The sequence below is a fragment of the Amblyraja radiata genome, chromosome X, assembly GCF_010909765.2.
Source record: "Amblyraja radiata isolate CabotCenter1 chromosome X, sAmbRad1.1.pri, whole genome shotgun sequence".
Classification (NCBI taxonomy): Eukaryota; Metazoa; Chordata; class Chondrichthyes; order Rajiformes; family Rajidae; genus Amblyraja; species Amblyraja radiata.
The window spans coordinates 3,414,288-3,440,018 of record NC_045999.1 but is presented as its reverse complement, the minus strand read 5'-3'; the positions used below and the strand labels follow the sequence as shown (position 1 = coordinate 3,440,018).

General features: G+C 45.1%; 1 protein-coding gene across 1 annotated transcript; it reads left to right on the top strand.

The window, feature by feature from the left end:
• Positions 1-1,522: 1,522 nt before the first annotated feature.
• Positions 1,523-13,690, top strand: LOC116968362 (cytochrome c oxidase subunit 5A, mitochondrial). Its single transcript, XM_033015153.1, has 5 exons — positions 1,523-1,735; positions 5,403-5,519; positions 7,800-7,921; positions 9,895-10,020; positions 13,543-13,690. The coding sequence occupies exons 1-4, from the start codon at positions 1,606-1,608 to the stop codon at positions 10,006-10,008; spliced, it is 483 nt and encodes a 160-aa protein (XP_032871044.1). The 5' UTR covers positions 1,523-1,605; the 3' UTR covers positions 10,009-10,020; positions 13,543-13,690.
• The last annotated feature ends 12,041 nt before the right edge of the window (positions 13,691-25,731 follow it).

Below are 25,731 nucleotides of genomic sequence, written 5' to 3'. Positions count from 1 at the left end.
CTCTGGAACTCCCTCCCCCAACTGATCCGCAATTCCGTGTCCCTCACCATCTTCCAGTCCCGCCTCAAGACCCATCTCTTCACCTCTGCCTATCCTTAGCCCCACGTCCCCCTCCCTTTTCATCTGTGCATTAATTGCCTCATATTGTGTTTTGTATTGTATTGTATTGTATTGTATATCTTTATTGTTATTTTCCTGAGTACTCACATACCCAGAGGAAACAAAAAAACGTTACTCAAACCAGTGTCCATTCAGTGTGCAGTAAAAAATAAATAGAAATAAAAATACATATATCATGAACAAGTTTAACACTACTCTCAACTAAACATCAACAGGCGTTCCGATCGGCAGCGGCACGACAATGGCTCTGTCCAGGTTGGTGGTTGGTGAGCGATACTTTGGCAGGGGGCAAAGTCCGTTTAACAGTCTTATAGCCTGCGGGAAGAAGCTGAGGAGCATCCTGCTGGTTTTGCAGCTAATGCTCCTGTACCTCTTCCCAGATGGCAGGATGGAGAATATGTAATGCGATGGGTGGTAGGGGTCTTTGATGATGGAGATGGCTCTGTTGATACATCTCTTCCAGACAGTATTGAATTCTGTCTTTACTTTGTGTACTAGTCATGTCTCTACTATTTATTTCATTCCCCTTACATGTTTTTCCTCTACATGCTCAATTTTTGTAAGGTGTCCTTGAGACTCTTGAAAGGCGCCCATAAATAAAATTTATTATTATTATTATTATATTATCTCAGGCTGTTTACTCACATCTCACAGTGTTAATGCTGAAGGGGTTTTGGCAAACACACGTACGGGAGAGGAGATAATCCAGCTTGACTGTGGTAACAGGACAGGAGGATGGCTGCAGTTACTCAGCGGGTCGGGCAGCGTTCCTAACATGTGAGAGAGGGGCGGAAATGACATTGACGTCAGTGCGGGGCAGGAGAGGGAAAGGGGCGGAAGTGACAACCTTGCCGGCTGGAAGGGGAGGGGTGACGTCAGTGCGGGGCAGGTGAGGGAAAGGGAGGGAAGTGACATCGGGAGGAGGTTGTCGGATGACGTCAGTGCGGGGCGGGTGAGGGAAAGGGACGGAAGTGACATCAGAAGCAGGTTGTCGGATGACGTCAGTGCGGGGCGGGTGAGGGAAAGGGAGGGAAGTGACATCGGGAGGAGGTTGTCGGATGACGTCAGTGCGGGGCGGGTGAGGGAAAGGGACGGAAGTGACATCCTTTTGCCGGCGGGAGGGATGACGTCAGTGCGGGGCGGGTGAGGGCAAGTGACATCCTTGGCGGCGGGAGGGGTGACGTCAGTGCGGGGCGGGTGAGGGAAAGGAAGGGAAGTGCATCAGGAGGAGGTTGTCGGATGACGTCAGTGCGGGGCGGGAGAGGGAAAGGGAGGGAAGTGACATCAGGAGGAGGTTGTCGGATGACGTCAGTGCGGGGCGGGGAGCGAGGGGGAGAGGGTAAGAAGTGACATCTAGTGCGGGGCGGGTGACGTAGTTCCGGTGGAGGGAGGAGGGGGGGCGGGCACACTCTCTCTCTTTCTCGCAGCCTGACAGCGGCAGCGGCGGCGATCACCAGCTGAGGAGCGGGGAGCCGGCGAGCAGCCATGTTCCGAGCGGCGCTGAGGTGCAGCAGCAGCAGCAGAGGCGGCCTGGCCGCTTGGAGGAGGGCGGCGGCGCTGGCGGTCAGTGGGGGGTCGCCATCATCCCAGGCCCAGGCCCGGGCCCAGCCGGCGGGTGAGTGAGTGAGTGAGAGACGGAGAGCATGAGGCGGCGGTGACGACCCCCTAAAATGGCGGGCACTGGGGGGGGTGTGTGTGAGGCGGCATCAGCCCCCAGCCCCGGCCCCCCGACCTCCCCCTCTCCCCGCTGCAGCCGCACCGGCCCGTGTCCTTGTAATGACCCGGCGGCAGGAGAGGTAGGCCTCGGGCCTGTGGGCGGGGAGACCACGGGTACACACGCCGGCCGGCCGGCCTCCACTGGCAGCGGTCACCCCCCCCTCAATCCGTCACCCCCTCACCGCTAGCCTCACCCTGCGGTCACTCCACCCTCCACCCTCAATCCGTCACCCCCTCACCCTCCCTCCACCCTCCTCACCCCGTCTCCCCCTCTGTCACCCCCTCCCTCCACCCTCCTCACCCCGTCTCCCCCTCTGTCACCCCCTCTGTCACCCCCTCCCTCAACTCCTCCCCTCTTCCCTACCCTTCTCACCTTGTAGTCAACACCCCCCATCCTCACTACACAGCTGACAGTTCTCCCTGCCCCCCCCCCCCTTCCCTTTTCCGTATCCTATCCACCCAACCACACCTCCTACTTCCTGCACACTGCTGACACTTCTTTTGTGGATATCTTCAGCCCAGCCAATGTTAGCTCCCCCACCCACTGTTAAACCCCCTCCTCTTCCCCGGTAGTTAATAGCACGTTATCTTTCTCCTTGCAGTCACCTTCCACTCATTAAGGTCACCTTCCCTGTGTCCCTGCAGACTCTTCATTCACTGGCTTTCTGAACACCTTTTCATCTTACTCCAGATATATATAATTAGAAACATAGAAAATAGGTGCAGGAGGAGGCCATTCGGCCCTTCGAGCCTGCACCGCCATTCATTGTGATCATGGCTGATCGTCCCCAATCAATAACCCGTGCCTGCCTTCTCCCCATATCCCTTGACTCCACTAGCCCCTAGAGCTCTATCTAACTCTCTCTTAAATCCATCCAGTGGCTTGGATTGATTCTTCCCCCTGCATCCTCCTTTGCCCACATCTCCCTCTTCCACCACTCCCCGTATTGCTGTCACCTTGTGTACATCTTTAATGACCCTTGGGTGATTGTGGCGGTTTAAGAACGATGCAAACTAGAAATCCGAGAAACCATGAAATACTGTCTTAATCGTTAGCCAGAATGCAGCGTTTGCGGACTTAAAGCACGCCTTACAGAGGCCCGTGACTGATGTGCTCGACTAATGTATTGGGATTTGAAGATTGTTCTCTTTTTAGTTTTCATTAGAATTTCTAAATTGTCACCACCTCCGTCTGCAACCGCCAAAATTAACACTGCATTTGGTGGAAGGATATTTCAAGGTCGTTATTTTACTTCTGGCCTGAAGTCACGTCCACAAATGCTGCAGCACTATATTCAAATTGTCAAAAAGACTCCTACTTTTATGGAATCTAAAACACACGTCCCATATGATATTTTTGATTTGATTGTTTCCTGTTTGGGGGACACTCTTGAGGTAAGGATTGTTTTGGGATAGATTAAAGTTTTTGAAGGTCGTGCATTATTTTAAACTTTCACACGAGGCACTGGAAACTGTCCTTGAATATTTTTAAGGTGGATGTGGATTATTGGGTGAAAGGTTATTGTAGTTAGAAGATAACACTGTTGGGGTTACAATCAGATTAGCAATGATCTTATCAAATTGCAAAGCAGGCTTGAAAGGCTCAATGGTCTGTGTGGGTCTGAATGAACACCTTATGAGTCAACTCACACATTTAAGAGTATACATTTTTTTTGCAGTGCCATGAAGAACCTGTCTCTGGAATAGAGAGCATGCCCCAATATAATTTTTAGGTTTTATTACTGTGTTGGCATCCGTGCTTTGTTAAACTAGCATGAATAGGAAATGACTGAACTTCAGTTAATTAATTTAGAGAGTCCAGTTGTAAATATATTAATGAATTACTTTGGAAAGCTAATTGAATCAGTCTGCATTCAGGCGTGGGATACATGAACTGCTTGGAACAGCTATTATTCCCGGAATGTCTTGGCGTACAGGACAGATAAAAAACATCAGTACCTCTCTGAGGCCTTCGGTTGCAACTGGAGTTGTTGCTTGTGCTCGGCATTTTCTTTATTAAGTCTCCAGCCCATGTTTTAATCTTCCCCTTAAGGTGTCAAAAGGTGAAGATTGAAACACAGAGGCCATGTGAAATCTGATGTAAAATTCTATGAAGTATAGTGGCTGTTCTTCAGGCTCTCTAAGAACTTCAAGTAGAGTTTTGCATTTGCCAGTATTCATATAAATGGCAATTTTTAAAAGGCCTCGTTGAATTGCGAAATATCATTTTTCTAAATATGTTTATCAAGATTGCTCTCAAATGGAAGAAATTGGAAAATATTGGTTGATGAAGCATTTCACCCCTTTTTGATTTTTGAATTTGTTAAGATGCTGAGCATTGGTGGTGAGCCCTTAAACTGTTCATTTGAAGCATTTTAAGGAAGTTGAGGGTTTATTTTTTCGGTTCTGGGAAACTGCTTGGGCTTGGCTCTGTTAATAATTAACGTTTCCTTATATTTCAAAATGAGCATTGTAATAAATTGGGCAAGATTTATTGTTACTGATCCAGCATTGCATTCCAAAAGAGATTAATGTCCTGCTTTCTGGATTAATTTCATAAGTCACACCTCCAGGCAATCTTTTGTTTTAAGTGTTGAGAAGAATTGTGGATCGGGTGTCTGTTCCCATTATTGACGTTCGTTTACTGGGCACAGTGCAGAGCCGGCATAATATGAGTGCTCCTCCACCCCAGAAAATCTGCCAGGGGACAAATTGTCAGTGGCCAGGTTATTTGGAAGTCTTTTTGCAACATGCGAGGAACTGGACATCGGAAACAGGTTGTTTCTGATTTGAATCGGTTGTAATCTTTTCTTTCCTCACATTCTCAAGATCAGGTTAGGATTTTTATTTTGCCATGTATTGAAATGTTTCTGGTTTACTGCCACCTTGTTTAATTGCCATTGAGCAATTTAAAATTCTACAGTTCAGACATCAAGAGTCATATGTCCCGGATGGGACAATGAACATGGTAAACCTTCGCTGACATATCTTTGATCATGATCTGCATTTTAACATCTTGAAGTCTTCAACTGAGATTGATTTGTTGAGTTTGGAACTGTTTGGCAACTGATACAAACTGTAATCTTCTTGGTCATCTGCCATTCTTTCAGTGGAAGCTAGTTCTCTCTCAATCTCTAGTATTTGTGTGAGCATTCGTGGTGATTTTGTTCAGTCTGTGGCATGGCTTGATTTTCTCTTTGCACAAGACAGGTTTATGATAATTAAATTACTTGTTAATATTCTGGAAAATGTGCACACCTGTTCTTAAAAATATTTCACAAATAAAATTACAGCAGCCTTGTATTGTAGTAGGTTGAATTCTCAGCATTGCACGTTGAAGACTGGAAATAAATTGTGACCTTGGTCGAGATGTCCACAAGAGGATAATACAGTAATGCATGGTATTTATTAATGGTGGCAGTCACTATGTGTCCCATCAGTTTAATTATCTGTAAGGTGATTATTTAATGAAATGAAAGAACTGCAGCAAGTGTATGTGTGGAGCAGTAGGCCATTGAATATATTGGTTGATGAAAGTAGGATTTTGCATTGCATTTCTTTGACAGCTGCCCTTGCTGCCCGATGGTATTCACATGGGAAGCAGGAGACGGATGAGGAGTTTGATGCCCGCTGGGTGACGTACTTCAACAAGCCTGACATCGACGCATGGGAGCTCCGAAAAGGTAAAAGGAAAAATCTGTTGGGATAGCCTGTTGATGTCACTGCCCCTCGGAGAACGTTTCAACCTCACAGACCATGTCTATTGCCCAAAAATCAAGCTTTCCTTACTACCGCTTGAATAAAGTTGGAAGACGAATTGTAATGTGAATCGTGACAAATTAATTTTTGCATAAAAAAATCTGAATTTTGTCATGGGTTATGGGATGAAGGCAGGAAATTAGATTAGGGGCCAGAGATGAGCCATGATTGAATGGTGGAGTAGACTCGATGGGCAGAATGGCCTAATTCTACTCCTATTACTTGTGAAGTTGTGAATTAATATCCCCGCCCCCACACAAGCCCCATTGAAAGCAGGTGATCAGTTCAATTGTGCATTATGATCCTGTGGAGGTGAAAGGAGAATTTTATGTCCATTCATTTTTCTTCCAAACTTTCTCCCGAAGTCTGTTTGTTTTCCCGTAATTGTGCTCTAGTGGTTTGTATCTGTGAGGCTGTAATTTGGGTACTGCCTGGAGTGGGAACGAACAAGACATTGGGCCGGGATGGGAACAAAGCAGAATTTGTGGCAGACACGTGAGTGCCTGTTCATGTGCTATTTTGAGTGAGATGGGTGAATTGAAAGTATAATGGGCGCAGTGTAAGATTTTTTTTCTTTACCAATTTATTGGGGTCATTAGGCAAAGTGGAATGCAGTAAAAAGGTTATTTGTTGCGATGGACAGCAATAAAATATGGTACGCATGCTGCCTGATGAGTTATTTTACTCCAAACTTCAGTGGATTTAGAGTATTGTGTCTTAACATACCAATTAATTTGATATGACCATTTACCATCAGTGAAAGGATTTGGACTGTGTTAAATAATGGTCATAGAAACATAGAAAATAGGTGCAGGAGTAGGCCTTTCGGCCAATCAATATGATCATGGCTGATCATCCAACTCGGTATCCTGTACCTGCTTTCTCTCCATACCCCCTGATCCCTTTAGCCACAAGGGCCACATCTAACTCCCTCTTAAATATAGCCAATGAACTGGCCTCAACTACATTATGTGGCAGAGAATTCCACAGATTCACCACTCTCTGTGTGAAAAATGTTTTTCTCATCTCGGTCCTAAAAGATTTCCCCCTTATCCTTAAACTGTGACCCCTTGTTCTGGACTTCCCCAACATCGTGATGGTTGAAAAATGCTGTTCCTAATTATACAATTTTCCCATCTATTTGGTCTGTTTCCAATTAGCAGCCATGTGGGTTTGTGGCAAGTGTATTTTGTCGATGGTGTAGAATGTGAGAAGGGTCACTTGGTTGGGGTTGAGATCTTGTTGGAGGCTTTTGGAGCAAGACATCCAGTAGTGAGGAACTGCAGTCTGAATAACTCAGTCTGAAGAAGGGAATTGTCCTGAAACGTCACCTATTCGCTTTCTCCAGAGATGCTGCCTGGCCTGCTGAGTTACTCCAGCTTTTTGTGTCTATCTCCAGTATGGCTGTGTGGTGTCTGACATACACTGCCGCTCCAAGCCAATTTGGATTGATGACTGTTGGCGCTAAATGCAGTTTGTATTCTGCTGTGTAACTATTTTCATTGCGGGGACATAAAGCACAAAGTCCCAGAGTAATTTGTTGGGACAGGCAACATCTCTGGAGGACATGGAGCTGCAACATTTAGGTTGGGATCCTGATTATAGTAGGGCAAAGGCTGCTGGCAAGGAGGTGAAGGCAGGGCAAGGGCTGGAACCTGATAGACGGATACAAGTGAAGGGGTGTAGAAAGGATCAGTAGATGCTCGTAGAAACCAAACGTAGACACAAAGCGCTGAAGGAACTCAACCGATTAGGCAACATCTCTGGAGAAAAAGGGTGGGGGATGTTCCATCCGAAGAAGAGTCCCTGAATCAAGTTCTGCTTCTGTGCCAGTCTGAGCTGGACTGACATACATGTTGGTGTAAGAAAGAACTGCAGATGCTGGTTTAAAACGAAGGTAGACACAAAATGCTGGAGTGACTCTCTGAAAAAGGGTCTCATCCGAAACGTTAACCATTCCTTCTCTCTAGAGATGCTGCCCATCCTGCTGAGTTACTCCAGCATTTTGTGTCTACCTTTGACATATGTGGGTTCTTGGTCCTTGCAGCATGCAATTTAAACTTCCCTAATCGGATCCCTGTCCCTTCTATTCTTTTGTGCACTTGCATTGCATTAAATGCTTGATATTTCTTTGAAAATTGTCGTTTTAAGAAAAACCTCTGCTTTGCTGATTTTGCTGCAGTGAATGCCTATTTTACTTTCAGGAATGAACACCCTCATTGGATACGATCTGGTTCCTGAACCCAACATTATTGATGCAGCCCTGAGAGCATGCCGTAGATTAAATGATCTAGCTAGTGCAATCCGTATCCTCGAAGCAGTGAAGGTCAGTGGAATTGAAACGGCTTTACCTTCAGTTACTTGTTTTGTAATCATGAAGGTAAAAGATTGTAGCGTGTTGATATCTGGGTGAGATATTTAGTTTGCACATGAGAATAGTGTAGTATTTTTTTTTTTTTTGCAGACCTATAAAATGGAGGCAATTTTGGTTGCTGCATCCTGTTTGAATCTGCAATGCAGATATCCTATTTATTGCTCAGATGCTTTAAACATGTAACCTCTTGCAAGTTGCTAAGTGCTGCAAATACTGAATATCTGTGATACTTTACTGTTAGCCCATTTTCTCTCCTGGCTATGCTGCACTTCATATCTTCATTTACCTGGGTCAGATCGGAATCGGAGCCCTTCTGTGGCTGAGCTGACGAGGCTTGTTGTCTGAAGGCTGAGGCAAGAGGAACTGAAATGTGAAGCCACATGCCTCCAGATTCAGGGGCAGTTTCTTTCCAGCTATTACAGGCAACTGACCCATCCCATCACCAACTAGAGAGCAGTCCTGACCTACCGTCTACCTCATTGGAGACCTTTTAAATCTGTTTTTCTTCCCTCAGATGTGACCCGACTATTCCCTGCATTTCCACTGTGCATTTTGCAAGCAAACAATGAATAATCTACGCACCACTGACACTGCTCCCCTGTGGTGCCGTTGCCTGCAATCTTACGCTATGCAATTGATTCTTAATACCCCTTAGAATTAGCAATATGGCTTCCCCCAGAATTAGCATATTCTTTGATCAAACTATTAATGATATTATTGCAGAAAACAAAGGCGCCCGTTTGGATTTCAACATATACATTTTTTTCCACGAAGGGTGAAAACAGAAGGGAGTGACTTTAATGTGAAAGTGAATTTAGAATAAAAGTTAGCTCCAGTGTTGGTGCTGGTGAATTGCTGCTTTAAGTTGAAATAAGCTGTTTACTTGCATCGGAATAAGCCAGCTCTTTTAGGCCATAATATAACCATGCAAATGCTAGTTCCCGGGCTATGCAGTCATTCTCCAATCATTTGGCACATCTCCAGTGCAATCCTTTCACTTAAAACGTTGCACAGTAATATAAGGACAAGGACAAACAGACTTAAAAACAGTTTTTACCCCACTGCTATAAAGGCACTAAATGTAGCCGCCAAGGAACGCAGGGGCGATACATACATACATGAAATCGACAGAAGGATGTAGGGCTGGGTGTTTATGCGTGCTATTTTTATGATATTTATTTTAGTTGTTTATCTTTTTAAATATTTTACTTTGTATGTATCGTTAGCTTTTAGAAATGTTTGAATGGTGCACTGACTGGCTGACATTTTACAATTTCGTTGTACATGGTTCATGTTACAATGACAATAAAGAAACTATTCTATTCTATTCTATAAGATAAAAAATCAGTAAAACCCCCTGAGTTTGAAGGGGGTTTAAACAGCAGCAGGAAGTGGAACATGTTAAGTTTCAGCGCGTATGTTATGATTTGTCAAAGCGAGCTGAAACATGCAAGAACATCGTACACTAGAACAGGCCACAAATCCAACCAGTGTTTCCTGGAGGGGTGGGGGGAGAGGGAGGGGTAGGGGAAGAGGTGGAAGAAGGACAGAGGGGTAGGGGGAAGGGGGCGGAGGGAGAGAGGGAAGGGGGGTGGGGGAGAGAAGGATGGGGGTGGGAGGAGGAGAGAGGGGAGGGGGAGAGAGGTGTGGGGGAGGGTGGAGATGGGGTACCACCATGAGGTACCACCTCCAGTTTAAATTCCATTTGGAATATTTTGGAGGACCAAGAAACCAAGAACCAAGAACCTGACACACCCCGCCAGTGTTTGCTACCTCCGTTCAGGCCACCTACCCTTGCTCCCATTTCAGACTGCAAGAGGGTGCCGTATGCTGGATATTTGTACGCCAGATTATTGGTGTTTTGCTGTGGTCCGGTTTATTGCATTATATGGCTGAATTAACGTTGACTCCTCTCAATTTTACAGGATAAAGCCGGACCTCACAAAGAGATCTATCCGTACGTTATTCAAGAACTCAGGCCCACGCTAACCGAACTCGGAATTCCTACCCCAGAGGAGATAGGTCTAGACAAATTATAATATTATACTTTGGTGAGTTTAGAATAGCACTGCTTAAATATTTTGTATGATTCAACCAATTTAATGTAATAAGATATGCAACATTTCAAATTTGTATTTTTAAGTTAATAAAATCATGTGTAAGAATAAAATAATGTACTGGATTGGCCACCAAAAAAAATAGTTGGAGTCTACTTTATAATAGCAAATATTCTTTATTTCTATGGTGGCCTTAATGTAATAACATGTCCCAAGGTGGTGCATGAGTGTTATCAGACAATATTTAACACTAAGCCACAATCATACAGTCATCTACAGAAAGTGAAATCTGAATAATTTGCTGTGGAAAATATTGAGCTAAAAGATATGCTAAACTCTTAAATTATTTTCAATTGATTTAAGGAGTTTAACTTGATCCCATATTATGGTCTGTTAGCATTCAGAAATTTCCTATTAATAGAATCTATATCCCCATGTGCACAAAGCTGGAATGATCCCGGTCTTTGGATTCTTCCTGATAGACTATAGGTGCAGGAGTAGGCCATTCGGCCCTTCGAGCCAGCAGTGCCATTCACTGTGATCATGGCTAATCATCCACATTCAGTTCCCCATTCCTGCCTTCTCACCATATCCCCTGAGGGACTCTGCTATCTTTAAGAGCTTTAATGCATTTAAGAGCTTTATCTTTAATGCATTCAGACACTCTTAAAGTCTTGGAGGTGCAAGAAACTGCACATGCTGGAATCTGGAGCAAAAAAAACAAAAACTGCTGGAGTCACTCAGCACATGAGGCAGAGGGACAGTCAATGTTCCTGGTCATGAATTGCTAACCATCCCTTTGCCTCCACTGTGCTGCCTGACCCATTGAGTTACACTAGCAGTGTGTAGGAAGGGACTGCAGATGCTGGTTTAAACGGAAGATAGACACAAAATGCTGGAGTAACTCAGCGGGACAGGCAGCATCTCTGGAGAGAAAGAATGGGTGACGTTTTGTGTCAACGTATCTGAAGAATGGTCTCGACCAAAACGTCACCCATTCCTTCTCTCCACAGATGCTGCCTGTCCCGCTGAGTTACTCCAGCATTTTGTGTCCATCGAGTTGTACGAGCAGTTCGCTTTGTCCTTACTTGTTGACTTTTGTAGTGGACGAATTTCAAGGCTTCATTAAAAATGATCCATGGGTGGTGCTGACTGAGTCGCCATTCTTTACTTGTGATAGGTTAATCTAGAGAAGGTGATACATTTATTAATGAGTTGGAAATTTCATCAATTGCCTTCATCAATTACTTGTCTGTTTTTAATGAAATGGCTCTGAAAAACGTTGACTTTGGTATAGATTTCTCATTCCACTAGCGTTTAGATTTTTAAAGATACTGTCGCCTCAATAAAAAATGATCCCTACTCCACCTTTCTAGACCATTGCGTCATTTGACATCTTCATGTAATTAATGGTTTTTGTTGCCAATGACTCAGTCCAAAATATTGCTTTGTTGGTGAAACATTTCAGAGTCGAGCAACATTACTACTTTTCAATAAAGCAAAGAATAATTTGATATTGGATGCTTAATACATTGCTGGATCTTGTGATTCAACCCTCGCACTGAATGGAAAGTAATTGCTTGACGCACCTTGATGCATTGCGTCTATCTTCAGCCTCTTTCAGATTGCCCTCTGTGCCTGTGATCATTCAAAAATGCCAACTTCTTAGTTTAGTTTAGAGATACAACGCGGACACAAGCCCGTCGACTCACTGAGTCGGCACCGACCTGCGATCACCGCACGTTAACACTATCCTACATAGTAGGGACAATTTACATTTATACCAAGCCAGTTTACCTACATACCTGGAGTGTGGGAGGAAACTGAAGATCTCGGAGATAAACCCACGGGGAGAACGTACAAGCTCCGTACAGACAGTCGGGATAGAACCATTGTCCCCAGCGCTGTAAGGCAGCAACACCACGCTGCGCCACTGTGCCCTCCCAACTAAGGTTACTGACATTTAATAACCAGGCTTGTATGACCCACGCAATCTGTACTTATGGTTGTTGCGTCATTTATTTTGTGCCTGGATCTTTGAGGTGCAGCCATTTCAGCTGACGGCAGATCTGTAGGTGGGACTGAGAATGTCATGTCTAGATTTGTCAGGGCAGCTTGTAAAAGTAAAATGCTGGTTGCCTAATTACTGCTGTTATAAGATCAAATCTGGTTCTGAACAATTTAAGTAAACCACACAGTGTTTGAGTAACTTGGGATTAGGCAGCATCTGTGAAGGGAATCGATGTGAGATTTCAGTTCGGGCCTCGGAAGAAATGAGTCTGAAGAGCGTGTGCTAGTTGGGCCAAAGGGCCTGTTTTCATGCTGTATGACTGACTCTAAGGTTTGCAAGTGGAAACGTCGCCCATCCACTCCCTCACAGATGCTGCCTGACGTGCTGAATTCCTCCTGCACTTTGTCTTTTGCTCACGATTCCAGCATCTGCAGTTCCCTTTTCCTGCAAACAAAATTATGTGCTTAAATGTAGGACTTTTGCATGTAATTTTAAGGCGTATTATAGCAAACTATTTTAGGATCTGTCAGGGAACTAGAATTGGAAACTTTATTGTCAGAGTGAAATTCTTTGCTTGCTTACCCACATTATGCAAATAGTGGCCACATAAAGGGCGCATGCAAAGTTACAAATTCCTGCCATGCGCCAGTTCCCCCTTTGTTCGAATGTGGTTCTCATTGAAATGCGAGAGAATATTTGGACTTGCACGAAATTTAGTTTTAATTTGGCGTGTCTGCTGAGGAGACCATGTACCTGCACAAGAGATGAGCTATTAGATTCAGTAACGTTTGGAAAGATTTTTCTCAATCATACTATATTCTATACTCCTTTGCTCTTTCTTAAAATAAATATATGAGCCTAACTATGGATTATTCTTCATATTAAAATACCCGCTGGACCTTCAACTTTCTAAGCCCCCCCCCCCCCATACACAAGAACGTTGTTCCTAGTTTTTAATGCTTCTCCCCAATTCTTCCATTTCTCCCTTATTAACCTACCTTTGGAAGTTCTGATTTTCGCTCACGTGGTTGGATAAGTTCTGTTTTCTCTTATGAAATCACCTTGGGATATTTTACTGCATTAAACACAAACGCGAGTTTCTTTAATATTCCCTCCACAGATGCTGTCCGACCTGCTGAGTTGCTCCAGCACTGTGTTGTGCTTTATTTATTGCCATGTGTAGAACTAAGTCTCGGGAAGATAGTATGCTTGAGTAACTCAACGAGACGGGCAGCATCTCTGGTGAGATGGAATGGGCGACGTTTCGGGTCGAGACCCTTCTCCAGAGATGCTGCTTGTCCCGCTGAGTTACTCCAGCTTGTTGTGTCTATCTTCTGTTTAAACCAGCATCTGCAGTTCCTTCCTGCACATAATATCCTTGATGTTTTCTATTGTGATAATATCCTTTATATTTTCTATTTCCTATATTTATTGGCAACTTTGTTCAGTTTGAGTGAGATCAAAAGGAATTTGCTTGACGTTATGCAACATCTTTTCTCTTCCAGACGGTTTCCAGACCTTCATTTGATGTGGTTGTACATGATACAAGATACAGTGTGAAATATTACTATCGGACATTTAATTCTGTTCTGTTGTATGTATTCTGTTCCCCTATGAACTTAGTTCAATAAACAGTGGCCTGATACATTGATACCTGCTGTTTGAACAGATTTATATCATCATAATCATAATTACTTTATTAGCCTAGTATGTTTTGCAACATACGAGGAATTTCATTTGCCATACAGTCATACCAATAAAAAGCAACAAAACACACCAAGTACATTTTAGCATAAACATCCACCACAGTAACTCCTCCACATTCCTCACTGTGATGGAAGGAGAAAAAAAAGTTTAAATCTCTTCCCCCCTTTGATCTCCCGTGGTTGGGGGTCTCGGGTCTTCCGTTGACGGGACTATCTTCATGCCCATAACCGCCGGTCGATCGGGCCCTCCGTGTCGGGGCGATCAAGCTCTCGCATGGAGGTGGGGGAATCTCAACTCCCCCGTGCAGAGCGATCAAACTCCGGGTCGGGCCTGGTCGAACCTTCTGCTTCGTTGGAGCACCCGCTGATCCCAATGATTATGCTTGCGCAGTCATTTCCCCATCAATGTCTGGGCTGCCAAAAGCACTAGCACTTCCAGGTGGCAGCAGCTTCAACTTGACAATGTTCATGCCAATGCTGTCTTTAACAGCTGTGGTAGTTGTCGGATGCTGTTTCTCCGTGAGGCCACTTGGGTAGCTTGCTCACACTATTTTGAGAAGAATCTGGGGAGTTAGCTTTCACCCACCTCATTGATGACTGATTGAAAATCTGTAAGAAATATTTGTAGGCAAAGTTTTGAGTCAGTGTTGGTCTAGTTATTGAACCTCATCTACTGCACCGATGTAGTCTCCTGTCCATCGGCGAGACCAAACATCGCGCTGCAACCACTTCTCGGGACACTTGCACTTACCCCGCCAAGGCTGATTGGGTCCCCTTTTTAGTATTCAAGAGAGAATTGTATGTAACTTCTTGCGGCTAACGGAATCAAGGGATATGGTGAGAAAGCAGGACCCGGGTACTGATTCTGGATGATCAGCCATGATCATATTGAAAGGCAGTGCTGGCTTGAAGGGCCGAATGGCCCACCTGCACCCATTTTCTATGTTCCGTGAGCCATTTTAACTCTCCTTCCCATTCCTATACTGACCTTTCTGTCCTAGCCCTGCATTGTCAGAGTGAGGCCACAAACAAATTTTGATGAATAGCACCTCATTTTGCTTGGGTTGCCCACAACACAGCGGTAGGAACATTGATTTTTCTAATTTTAGGTAACTTCTACATTTTCTCTCTCCTTCCATTCCTCCTGCCTCAGAATAATAATAATAATATATTTTATTGCCATTGCACATAGGTGCAACGAGATTTGGTATGCAGCTTCCATCCGATGTCAATGGGTGTGTGTTTAGAATGGAGATGAGAAGGAATTTCTTTAGCCAGAGGGTGGTGAATAGAAACATAGAAATTAAGTGCAGGAGTAGGCCATTCGGCCCTTCAAGCCTGCACCGCCATTCAATATGATCATGGCTGATCATCCAACTCAGTATCCTGTACCTGCCTTCTCTCCATACCCCCTGATCCCTTTAGCCACAAGGGCCACATCTAACTCCCTCTTAAATATAGCCAATGAACTGGCCTCAATTACCTTCTGCGGCAGAGAATTCCAGAGATTCACCACTCTGTGTGAAAAAAGTTTTCCTCATCTCGGTCCTAAAAGATTCCCCCCTTATCCTTAAACTGTGACCCCTTGTTCTGGACTTCCCCAACATCGGGAACAATCTTCCTGCATCTAGCCTGTCCAACCCCTTAAGAATTTTGTAAGTTTCTATAAGATCCTCCCTCAATCTTCTAAATTCTAGCGAGTACAAACCGAGTCTATCCAGTCTTTCTTCATATGAAAGTCCTGACATCCCAGGAATCAGTCTGGTGAACCTTCTCTGTACTCCCTCTATGGCAAGAATGTCTTTACTCAGATTAGGAGACCAAAACTGTACACAATACTCCAGGTGTGGTCTCACCAAGACCCTGTACAACTGCAGTAGAACCTCCCTGCTCCTATACTCAAATCCTTTTGCTATGAATGCTAACATCTGGAATCTGGAATTCGTTGCCATAAACAGCAGTGGAGGCCAAGTCATTGTATTTTTAATGTGAAGATTGATAGTTTTTCTGATTAGTAAGGGCATCAATGATTGTGGGGTTGAGAGAGAGAAAATAGATCATCCATGATTGTATGGTAAAGCAAACTTGATGGTCGGATTCTGCTTCTGTCTTGTGATCCAGAGGTTTGGAAACATCTGAATTATTTTCTATCCATCTTAATGGTTTCTGGAGATTGGTTGTAGTCCTCCTGGGCGTTGGCCATAACTTTCAGAGCTGGGAGATGTAAAACTGTTAGCTGTAGAATGCTGCAACAGAGTTAGAGGAAACTGAAGGCTTCCTCTAACACTGGAAAAGATAGGGGTTAATATCCTACAGGGGAGGTAACAGAGGCACCAGATGAACTTGTTCTAGGTGGCAAAGCTGTAACATGAAGACCATCAATGAAGACTCAAGAGACTGCAGATGGTGGAATCTTGAGCACAAACAAGAGTTGCTGGAGCAACTCTGTGGATCTGCAGCATGGACAGGTGACATTTTGGGTTGAGACCCCTCAGACTATTTCTCCCTGGTTTTCACAGAAGGTGCACCCACCTTGCTTTGCTCACTGCCAAAGGAACAAAGTTTCAAGGCTGCGATGGTGGGGCCGTGGTCAGAATTTTGTATCGTGCCCCAGATATACAGCATCATGGATTGTAAATTGCCCGTGAGCAGCTTCTGTTGACATGGGATGGTGGTGGTAACAAGTGCATCTTGTGCTTGTCAAAGTGAAGCCTTGATCCAGGGGCAAGTGGGTGCAAGTAATGAGATTGGGTTGCCTGTTATGGATGATATGGAAGATTGCTCCCGATGTTGGGGAAGTTTAGGACAAGGGGTCACAGCTTAAGGATAAGGGGGAAATCCTTTAAAACCGAGATGAGAAGGACTTTTTTCACACAGAGAGTGGTGAATCTCTGGAACTCTCTGCCACAGAGGGTAGTCGAGGCCAGTTCATTGGCTATATTTAAGAGGGAGTTAGATGTGGTCCTTGTGGCTAAAGGGATCAGAGGGTATGGAGAGAAGGCAGGTACGGGATACTGAGTTGGATGATCAGCCATGATCATATTGAATGGCGGTGCAGGCTCGAAGGGCCGAATGGCCTACTCTTGCACCTAATTTCTATGTTTCTATAACGTACACACATCGAATGGGCTGAAGATTGCATCCTAATTGCAGCTTAGTACCCTCCTGCCTATCCATGGACCACCAGCATCCTGCATCGTAAGGTCATTGTGTGGTATTGAGCAGTTAGTTTTCTGGGCTAGGCTGTAGGCTTTGGGTGGAGTCATTCCTGGGATGATGGAGTGGGGGGGGATGCTTCCATCTGGGGTAACGAGCAACAGTGGCAGGAATCTGGAGAAAACCCAAGCGGTCGCCGGAAGAACGTGCAAACTCCGTGCAGACAGCACCCATCGTCAGGATCGAACCCGGGTCTCTGGTGCTGTACGGAAGCAACTCTACCACTGCACCGCCCTTTGAGACATGGAGACAAATGATCAAGAGAGAGGGAGGACGAGGTTTGTGTGTTGAGCCAGAATATGTCTGTGTGTGTATGTGTGAGAGAGAGAGAGAGACAGGCACAATACACTTACCCATATCTCTACAATGACCACACTACTTTATAGATGGGCATTGCCTGCTTCCTGTAAATTGGTGAAACCCTCGTAATGTCAACAACAACATCCTAATGCCTCAATCAACAAACACCACAAAGAACGTCAAGCTTGAGTAGTAAATGATAGCTGCAGCAGAAACCTGCATTTGAAACCACATTGTGAAATTCTCTTGCAGTCCAGCAAAACCCATGTAATTGTGAACTTCCGCTGGTTGCCAGCGAGATTTGAACTGCCACGTTCACAACACCGCCATTGAGTGGGTTCATTGCTTTTTCATAGATCTTTGCTGTTAAGGTCCTGTCCCACTTTCACGACCTCTGCCGAGTTTGCCCTTGACTCATACTCGCAGCATGGTCGTTGCAGGCCGTGATGCTAGTGTTTAAGAAGGAACTGCAGACGCTGGAAAATCGAAGGTAGACAAAAACTCAGTGGGTGCAGCAGCATCTATGGAGCGAAGGAAATAGGCAACATTTCAGGACGAAACCCACCTTCAGACCCGTGACGCTAGTCGTAGGTACTCGTGGCATCAAGTAGGTCGGGGCGTTTTTTCTAGCCTGATGAAAAATGTCCAAGAGTAAAAAAGGTCGTGAATTAGGTTGTGAAAATGGGACAGGGCCCTTTACTCTTCACCAAAACTGCAGGATGTGAGTTATCACCAAAGCCTTCCTGTTTATGCTGAATCGCATGAGGGAATGTAGACGATTCAATGAGAATACTGGGTCTCACGAGCTGTTTTAATGTTGTCCCATTTTTGCTCTGCTTCCACATTGACCTATAAAAATTGGAGTTTCTTCAAGTATCAACGAGATAACAAGCTAAAAAATTGATGAAGGTTGGCTGAAAAGATACTCATTTAAAATTAATCAGCAAGTGGTATTTCATCATAACAGATTCTGTGTGGTTTCCTTTGAGCTGTTTATAAACTGCATCTGTCTAATGTATTTCCTCTTTTTGTGATCTGCAGATTAAATGCACTGGCAATTATTGTCCCTGGCTTTTTTTCTTGGAAGGTGTGAAATTATCTTTTTCACGTGCTGAAATAATAGGCAGGGTGCTGCCGGAGTGTTGTCTTGCATATGATCGGTTTTGCTTGCTTAAGAAGGAACTGCAGATGCTGGTGTACACCAAAAATAGACACAAAATGCTGGTGTAACTCAGCTGGTCAGGCAGCATATCTGGCGGAAAGGAACGGGTGACGTTTCAGGTCGAGAACCTTCATCTGACACTGAAGGGTCTCGACACGAAATGTCAGCTATTCTTTTTCTCCAGAGATGCAGCCTGACCCGCTGAGTTACTCCGGCATTTTGTGTCTATTTTTGGTGTACACCAGCCAGCATCTGCAGTTCCTTATACATTAAGAGTCAGGGACAATCAAGTTACATGCACACAATTTTAGCCACGTAATACATTGGTGTATTAAAGAACTCCTGTTGAATTTTCTCCTGATGCAATGGTCGTAACACATGCCAAGTCCAAACATCAGTGCAAGCAAGTTACTTGCTTTCCAAGAGTGGTATTACTGAGACAACAGGTTGACACCATACACACCATTGAGGATAAATGTGAATACTGTGGATAGGGTGAGCTGTTTTAAATATCTGGGAGTCCACATCTCTGAGGATATGACATGGACATCACACGCCGCAGCACTCGTGAGTAAGGCAAGGCAGCGCCTTTACCACCTCAGGCAATTGAGGAAATTCAGAGTGTCTCCGAGGATCCTCCAGTGCTTCTACTCAGCGGCTGTGGAAAGCATCTTGTCCGGGAATATTACCATCTGGTTTGGGAATTGCTCTGCCCAGGACAAGAAGGCTCTGCAGAGAGTAGTGCGTTCGGCCGAACGCACTATGGGAACTTCACTCGCCCCCCTGCAGGAACTATACATCAGGAGGTGCAACTCCAGGGCCAATAAAATCATGGGAGACCCCTTCCACCCCAGCAACGGACTGTTCCAGCTGCTACGGTCAGGCAAACGCCTCCGTTGTCATGCTGTGAGAACGGAGAGGTTGAGAAGGAGTTTCTTCCCAGAGGCCATTCGGACTGTAAACGCCTATCTCACCAGGGACTGACTTTACTGAACGTTTTTCCTTCCAATATTTAATATGTAAAATAATATGTGTGTGTTTATGATTGTGTTTATAGTTTGTTTGGTTGTTTGTCTTTTTGCACAAAGTCCGCGAGCATTGCCACTTTTCATTTCACTGCACATCTCGTATGTGTATGTGACAAATAAACTTGACTTGACTTGAGAGCATAATGGCACCCAATGGAAGCATGTAATGAACTGCTTTTGGTGTTCTGCAAATCATTTCCCATTGCACCACCATAAATAACCAAGAGATGAAAGACCAATTTGAACAATTCAAGATTCAAGAGAGTTTATTGTCATGTGTCCCAGATAGGACAATTAAATTCTTGCTTTCTTGCAACAGAATATAGTAGGCATGAATACAGAACAGATCAGTGTGTCCATATACCATTATATAAATATATACACACATGAATAAATAAACTGATAATGTATAAATAAACATATAATGGGCTATTAGTCTGAAGAAGGGTTTCGGCCCGAAACGTCACCTATTTCCTTTGCTCCATAGATGCTGCTGCACCCGCTGAGTTTCTCCAGCATTTTTGTGTACCAATGGGCTATTAATGTTCAGAGTTTTGAATATTGTTTGTTGAGTTTAATAGCCTGATGGCTGTGGGGAAGCAGCTATTCCTGAACCTGGACGTTGCAGTCTTCAGGCTCCTGTACCTTCTACCTGAAGGTAGCGGGGAGAAGAGTGTGTGGCCAGGATGGTGTCGGTCCTTGATGATGCTGCCAGCCTTTTTGAGGCAGCGACTGCGATAGATCCCCTCGATGGAAGGGAGGTCAGAGCCGATGATGGGTTTAAATAAGGAACTAATTTACAAAGGGATGGAAATACTCAGAGGGTCTGGCATCATGAGTAATCTTTTTCAGTTAAAAAAATAATTAAATTGGCGAAAATATAAATTGAAATTGAAATTAAGAATAATTTATAGCAGGGGATATCAGGGCAACATGGTTCAAAGCAGGTGGATTGTAAGTGTAAACCTGTTCCTGTATGCTGTACTGCTCTATGTTTGTTCTATATACATGTAGTGGTGGGTGCCTGGAACGCACTGCCAATTGTAATGGTGGAGGCAGATACGATAGTGGCGTTTAAGAGCCTTTTAGATATGCAGGAAATGGAAGAATATGGATCAGGCAGGCAGAGAAGATCAGGCTTCATGTACACAGCACAGACATTGTGGACTGAAGGGCCTGTTTCTGTGCTGTACTGTTCTATGTTGAAATTAGGACTAATTTGACACTGAATCAAATGAGAAGAAGTATAACAGGGCAACACGGTTCAAAGCAAGTGGATTGTAAGTCCAAACATGGTAGAGGAGAAAAACAGAGGTAAAAAGCTGCTGTAGAAGGGAATTGTAGATCTTTGGTTCTGGCAATGTTTGGCACTCATACCCGACCAGGTCAGGTCGGGGGGAGTTCCCCCCGCCACGGGTACCATGTAATCCCGTGCTACCCGCTCCATGGTCGGATAGTCAGTGACTAAACCGTCTCCCCCACCTGGTTTGCCAGGTGAGGAGGGGGCTGTGGACCCCCAGCAGGACCAAAAACAAGACCAGGCAAAGGGCGGATGAGCTCCTAGCGAGCCAACGGCCATCCACACACTTCAGTAGAAGTTGCGATCACTGTCGTACACGGCATTGTAAGGAACGATGATAAAGCACACACACACACACACCAACATCCTAGACTTCCAGCGGCGGAAGTCTGCATGAACTGGAGGACAGGGACGTGGGGTGTGTCCGTCACCGTTCCCGACGGAAACCAGCGCCACTGCGTAGCTAATGTTTTCAACGATCTGCCGCACAGCTTACAAAGTGTTAGAACAGGATCGGATGACAGATACGGAGGGGTAAAGTCCCTTGAATTAGGTAAAAGGGTTATTAGTTTGCCAAGTGTGAGACAGGTCCTGACAACCAACTTAGACCTGGTTTAGATCATCTTCTGAGATCTGACAGAACTGGAAAATTAATGTCCGGGGAGTGTTTAAAAAATAATTACGGAAAATTGCAAATGGCTCCAGGCTGGTGTATGTGGAAATGGAGATTTTCCTTCATGTAGTTTGAAGGAATTCAAATAACTTCATCAAATCAGAAAAAAATTGTTAAATAAATATAATTTCAATATCTTGATAATTCATGTCTTTACATTTAAGGAGGAATATTTAAGAAAGCAATATTAAGCAATTATATTACACAATGATAGACACAAAAAGGTGGAGTGACTCTGCGGGTCAGACAGTATCTCTGGAGAAAAGGAGTAGGTGATGTTTGGGTTGTCTTGACCTGAATCATGACCTGTTCTTTTTCTACAGAATTGCTGGGAGGCAATGTTGCAGTTGTATAAGACGATGGTGAAGCCACATTTAGAGTATTGTGTTCTGTTCCGGGCACCATGTTATAGGAAAGATGTTGTCGAGCTGGAAAGGCTGTAGAAAAGATTTACGAGGATGTTGCCAGGACTAGAAGGTCTGAGCTATAGGGAGAGGTTGAGTGGGCAGTCTCCTGCCTAGTGTAGGTGAATCGAGGATCAAGAGGACATAGGGGAAAAGATTGAATAGGAATCTGAGAGGTAACTATTTCACACAAAGGGTGGTGGGTGTATGGAACGAGCTGCCAGAGGAGGTAGTTGAGGCTGGGACTATCCCAACATTTAAGAAACAGGTACATGGATAGGACAGGTTTGGAGGGATATGGATCAAACGCGGGCAGGTGGGACTAGTGTAGGTGGGATATGTTGGCCGGTGTGGGCAAGTTGGGCCGAAGGGCCTGTTTCCATGCTGTATCAATCTATGACTTTGCTGTCTGACCTGCTGACTTACTCCAACTTTTTGTGTCTACAGTTTAAACCAGTGTCTGCAGTTCATTCCTACACATTACACAATGCATGCCTTGAGGGAACTGATAAATTGCAACATACGGTTCACCCAAGTTACAGTAAACTACAAGAATGTGGAGATTTGTTGCTGTTCCCGTGATACAACTTGAGTCCTGCTTCGTGTTACAGTGGCACAATTCCTCCTTGGCCATTTGCCATACTTCGTTTTTTTGCCTTATCACTGTCTTGATTGCTTAGAGGAACTGATAATTCATTTTTTTTGTTTTGTTAGAGGGTCTTCTGTGCCCGTGCAAAGGTGGAGGACGAGGGTTGAGCAGCTTAGGACTTGAATGGCAGGAGGGCGAGGGGTGATCTTATAGAGGCGTACAAAATCATGAGAGGAATAGATCAGGTACGCGCACAAAGTCTCTTGCCCTGAGTAGGGGAATCGAGGACCAGAGGACTCAAGGTTTAAGATTGAGGGGGAAATATGTAATAGAAACCAGAGGAGTAAATTTCTCACATAGTATGGTGTAGGGTGTATGGAACAAGCCGCCGGAGGAGGTAGTTGAGGCAGGGACTATTGCAACATTTGAGAAATTGAAGCATTATTGCCATGTGTCTCAGATAGAACAATGAAATTCTTACTTGCAGAAGCACAACATAATATGTAGGCATAGTACACTGTAAACAATATAATCAACAAGAGAGAGAAAAAAGTTCAGTGTGTGTAAATATACACATTCTCAGAAATACACACATACACACATATATACAGTACACATACACATACACACATACTCAAAAAACAAGCAATAGTGCAATAATAATAATTATAACACTAATAGTCTATGTAGTTCAGAGCCTATTTGAGGTTGTAGTGTTTAATAGCCTGATGGCTGTAAGGGAAGAAGCTGTTCCTGAACCAGGACGTTACAGGTTTCAGGCTCCTGTACCTTCTTCCCAATGGCAGTGGTACATGGATAGGACAGGTTTAGTGGGATTTGGGCCAAACGCAAGTTGGGCTGAAGGGCCTGTTTCCATGGCACTGCACTTAAAGGAGGAGACGGAGGTAGGGAGGTGACAAGGTTGGATTTGGTTGTCCAGTGGTTAGGATACAGAGTCAGTCTGTGTTAAAGTGAAAAATGGCAGGGAATTTCCCAAATTACTTTTTAACTCTGTTGAATGTCCCAGCCAATACAGTGAGTCACTCTGGGATTACTGAATGAGAACAGATGTGCAGGACTGCAACTTATTTCACCATATTTACTTCAAAGCAAAACGTAGATGACAAATAGCCTAAACTTCGGTGTGCGGAAAATGCAAGAAACCGCAGATGTAGAATCTTGAGTAAAAAAAGCTGCTGGATAAACTCAGCGGGTCAGGCAGCATCTGTGGATGGAAAGGGCATATGACGTTTTAGGTTGGGTCCCATCCTTAGTGGAGGGAAAAACACAGTGCTAGAGTAGCCCAGATGGTCAGGTAGCATCTCTGAATAAGGATCCAGACCCGAATCGTCGCCTATCCATGTTCTCCAGTGGTGCTGCCTGACCTGCTGAGTTACTCCAGCACTTTGTTTATTGCTCAAGGCTCCAGCATCGGCCATCCATTGTGCCGAAAAAGACTGCAAAAGGCGATGAACACTGCCCAGTCCACGGGTACTGACCTCCCCACCATCGAAGGGATCTACAGTAGTCTACAGGAGTCAAAAAGGCAGCCAGCATCATCAGAGACCCACACCACCCTGACCACGCTCTCACTTCACCCCTGCATCAGGAAGAAGGTACAGGAGCCTGAAAACTGTAACATCCAGGTTCAGGAACAGCTTCTTCCTTACAGCCATCAGGCTATTAAACACTATAAGCTCTGAACTACATAGACTTGAGGGGTTGTTTAAGAAAGAACTGCAGATGCTGGAAAATTGAAGGTAGACAAAAATGCTGGAGAAACTCAGTGGGTGAGGATTTCCTTCGCTCCATAGATGCTGCCTCACCCGCTGAGTTTCTCCAGCATTTTTGTCTACCTTAGATTTGAGGGGCATTGTTGTTGTCTTTTCACTATTATTGATTGTTTTTTTTATATAGTGAACTTCTTTATGTTGCTTATGATAGTGTTTACACAGTACCTTGTCTACATATCTGCTGTGCTGCTGCAAGTAAGAATTTTGGGTCATATAACAATAAAAACCATTCTTAATAAAACGAATGAAACGATGAGATAATGAAATATAACAAATCTTGACTCTTGCATGGGGGGGGGGGGCGCGTGATAAATATTGGGGGCGTGGAGGAGAATATGGACAGAGTAGAACATAGGGTTGATGTAAAACATGGGTTAATGTAAATGGATGTTTGATGGTTGACACAAACTCAGTGGGCCGAAGGGTCTTTGTCCAAGATTGTGTGATTCTTCAACGGGGCACTAGATGGCAGAAAGAAACAAATTCTCATTCAACATAGACACAAAATGCTGGAGTAACTAACTCAGTGGGTCAGGCAGCATCTCTGGAGAGAAGGAATGGGTGACGTTTCGGATCGAGACCCTTCTCAAGATCAATCACTTCAAACAAAGTTACTCCAGCTTTTTGTGTCTATCTTCGATGTGAAAGGGGTGATGGGTTCAGGAGTCTGATAGCGGTGGGGAAGAAGCTGTTCTTAAATCATGTTCGTAAGGGATAGGAGCAGAATTATGCCATTCGGCCCATCAGGTCTATTCTGATCTATCTCTCCCTCCTAGCCCCCCCATTCTCCTGCCACCTCCCCATGACCTCTGACACCCATAGAGGACACCTGAGGCTTTAAACTCCTGTATTTTCTCTCCAGAGGGTGGAGAGTAGGATGTGGAACGGGGGGGCGCTAGGACCCGGGGGAGCTGAGCTGATGCTGAGCCGGAGGGTGGGCGCTAGGACCCTGGGGGCTGCATGCGGGGGTCGCCACAGAGGGGCGGGGTCACCATTACACGTCAACGAGGGGGGCCGAGCTCCGCGACGTCATCGGGGGGCGGGGACATATAGACCTCACGGTGGGGGGGGGGGGGGGGGGGGGCGGGGACTGCAAGATACGTCACAGAAAGGCGGGGTTTCAGGCCTCGTCACCGGGGGGTGGGTCTCCATCACGCGTCATGAGGGGCGGGAACAGAATGACGTATGCTGGGAGGGCGGGCGTTGTGGTTGTGTCCAAAGATTATAGAGGAGCCCATCATACGTCACTAGGGGGCGGGGGCTGTAGGACACGTCACAAGGCGGTGTAGTCTCTTTTATACGTCGCCAGGGGGCGGGGTCTCTAGTGCACGTCGCCAGGGGGCGGGGTCTCTAGTGCACGTCGCCAGGGGCGGAGTTTATGTTACGTCACCAGGGGGGCGGAGTCTCTAGTACACGTCGCCAGGGGGCGGGGTCTCTCGTGCACGTCGCCAGGGGCGGAATCTATTATCCGTCACCAAGGGGCGGGGTCTCTAGTTCACGTCGCCAGGGGGCGGGGTCTCTAG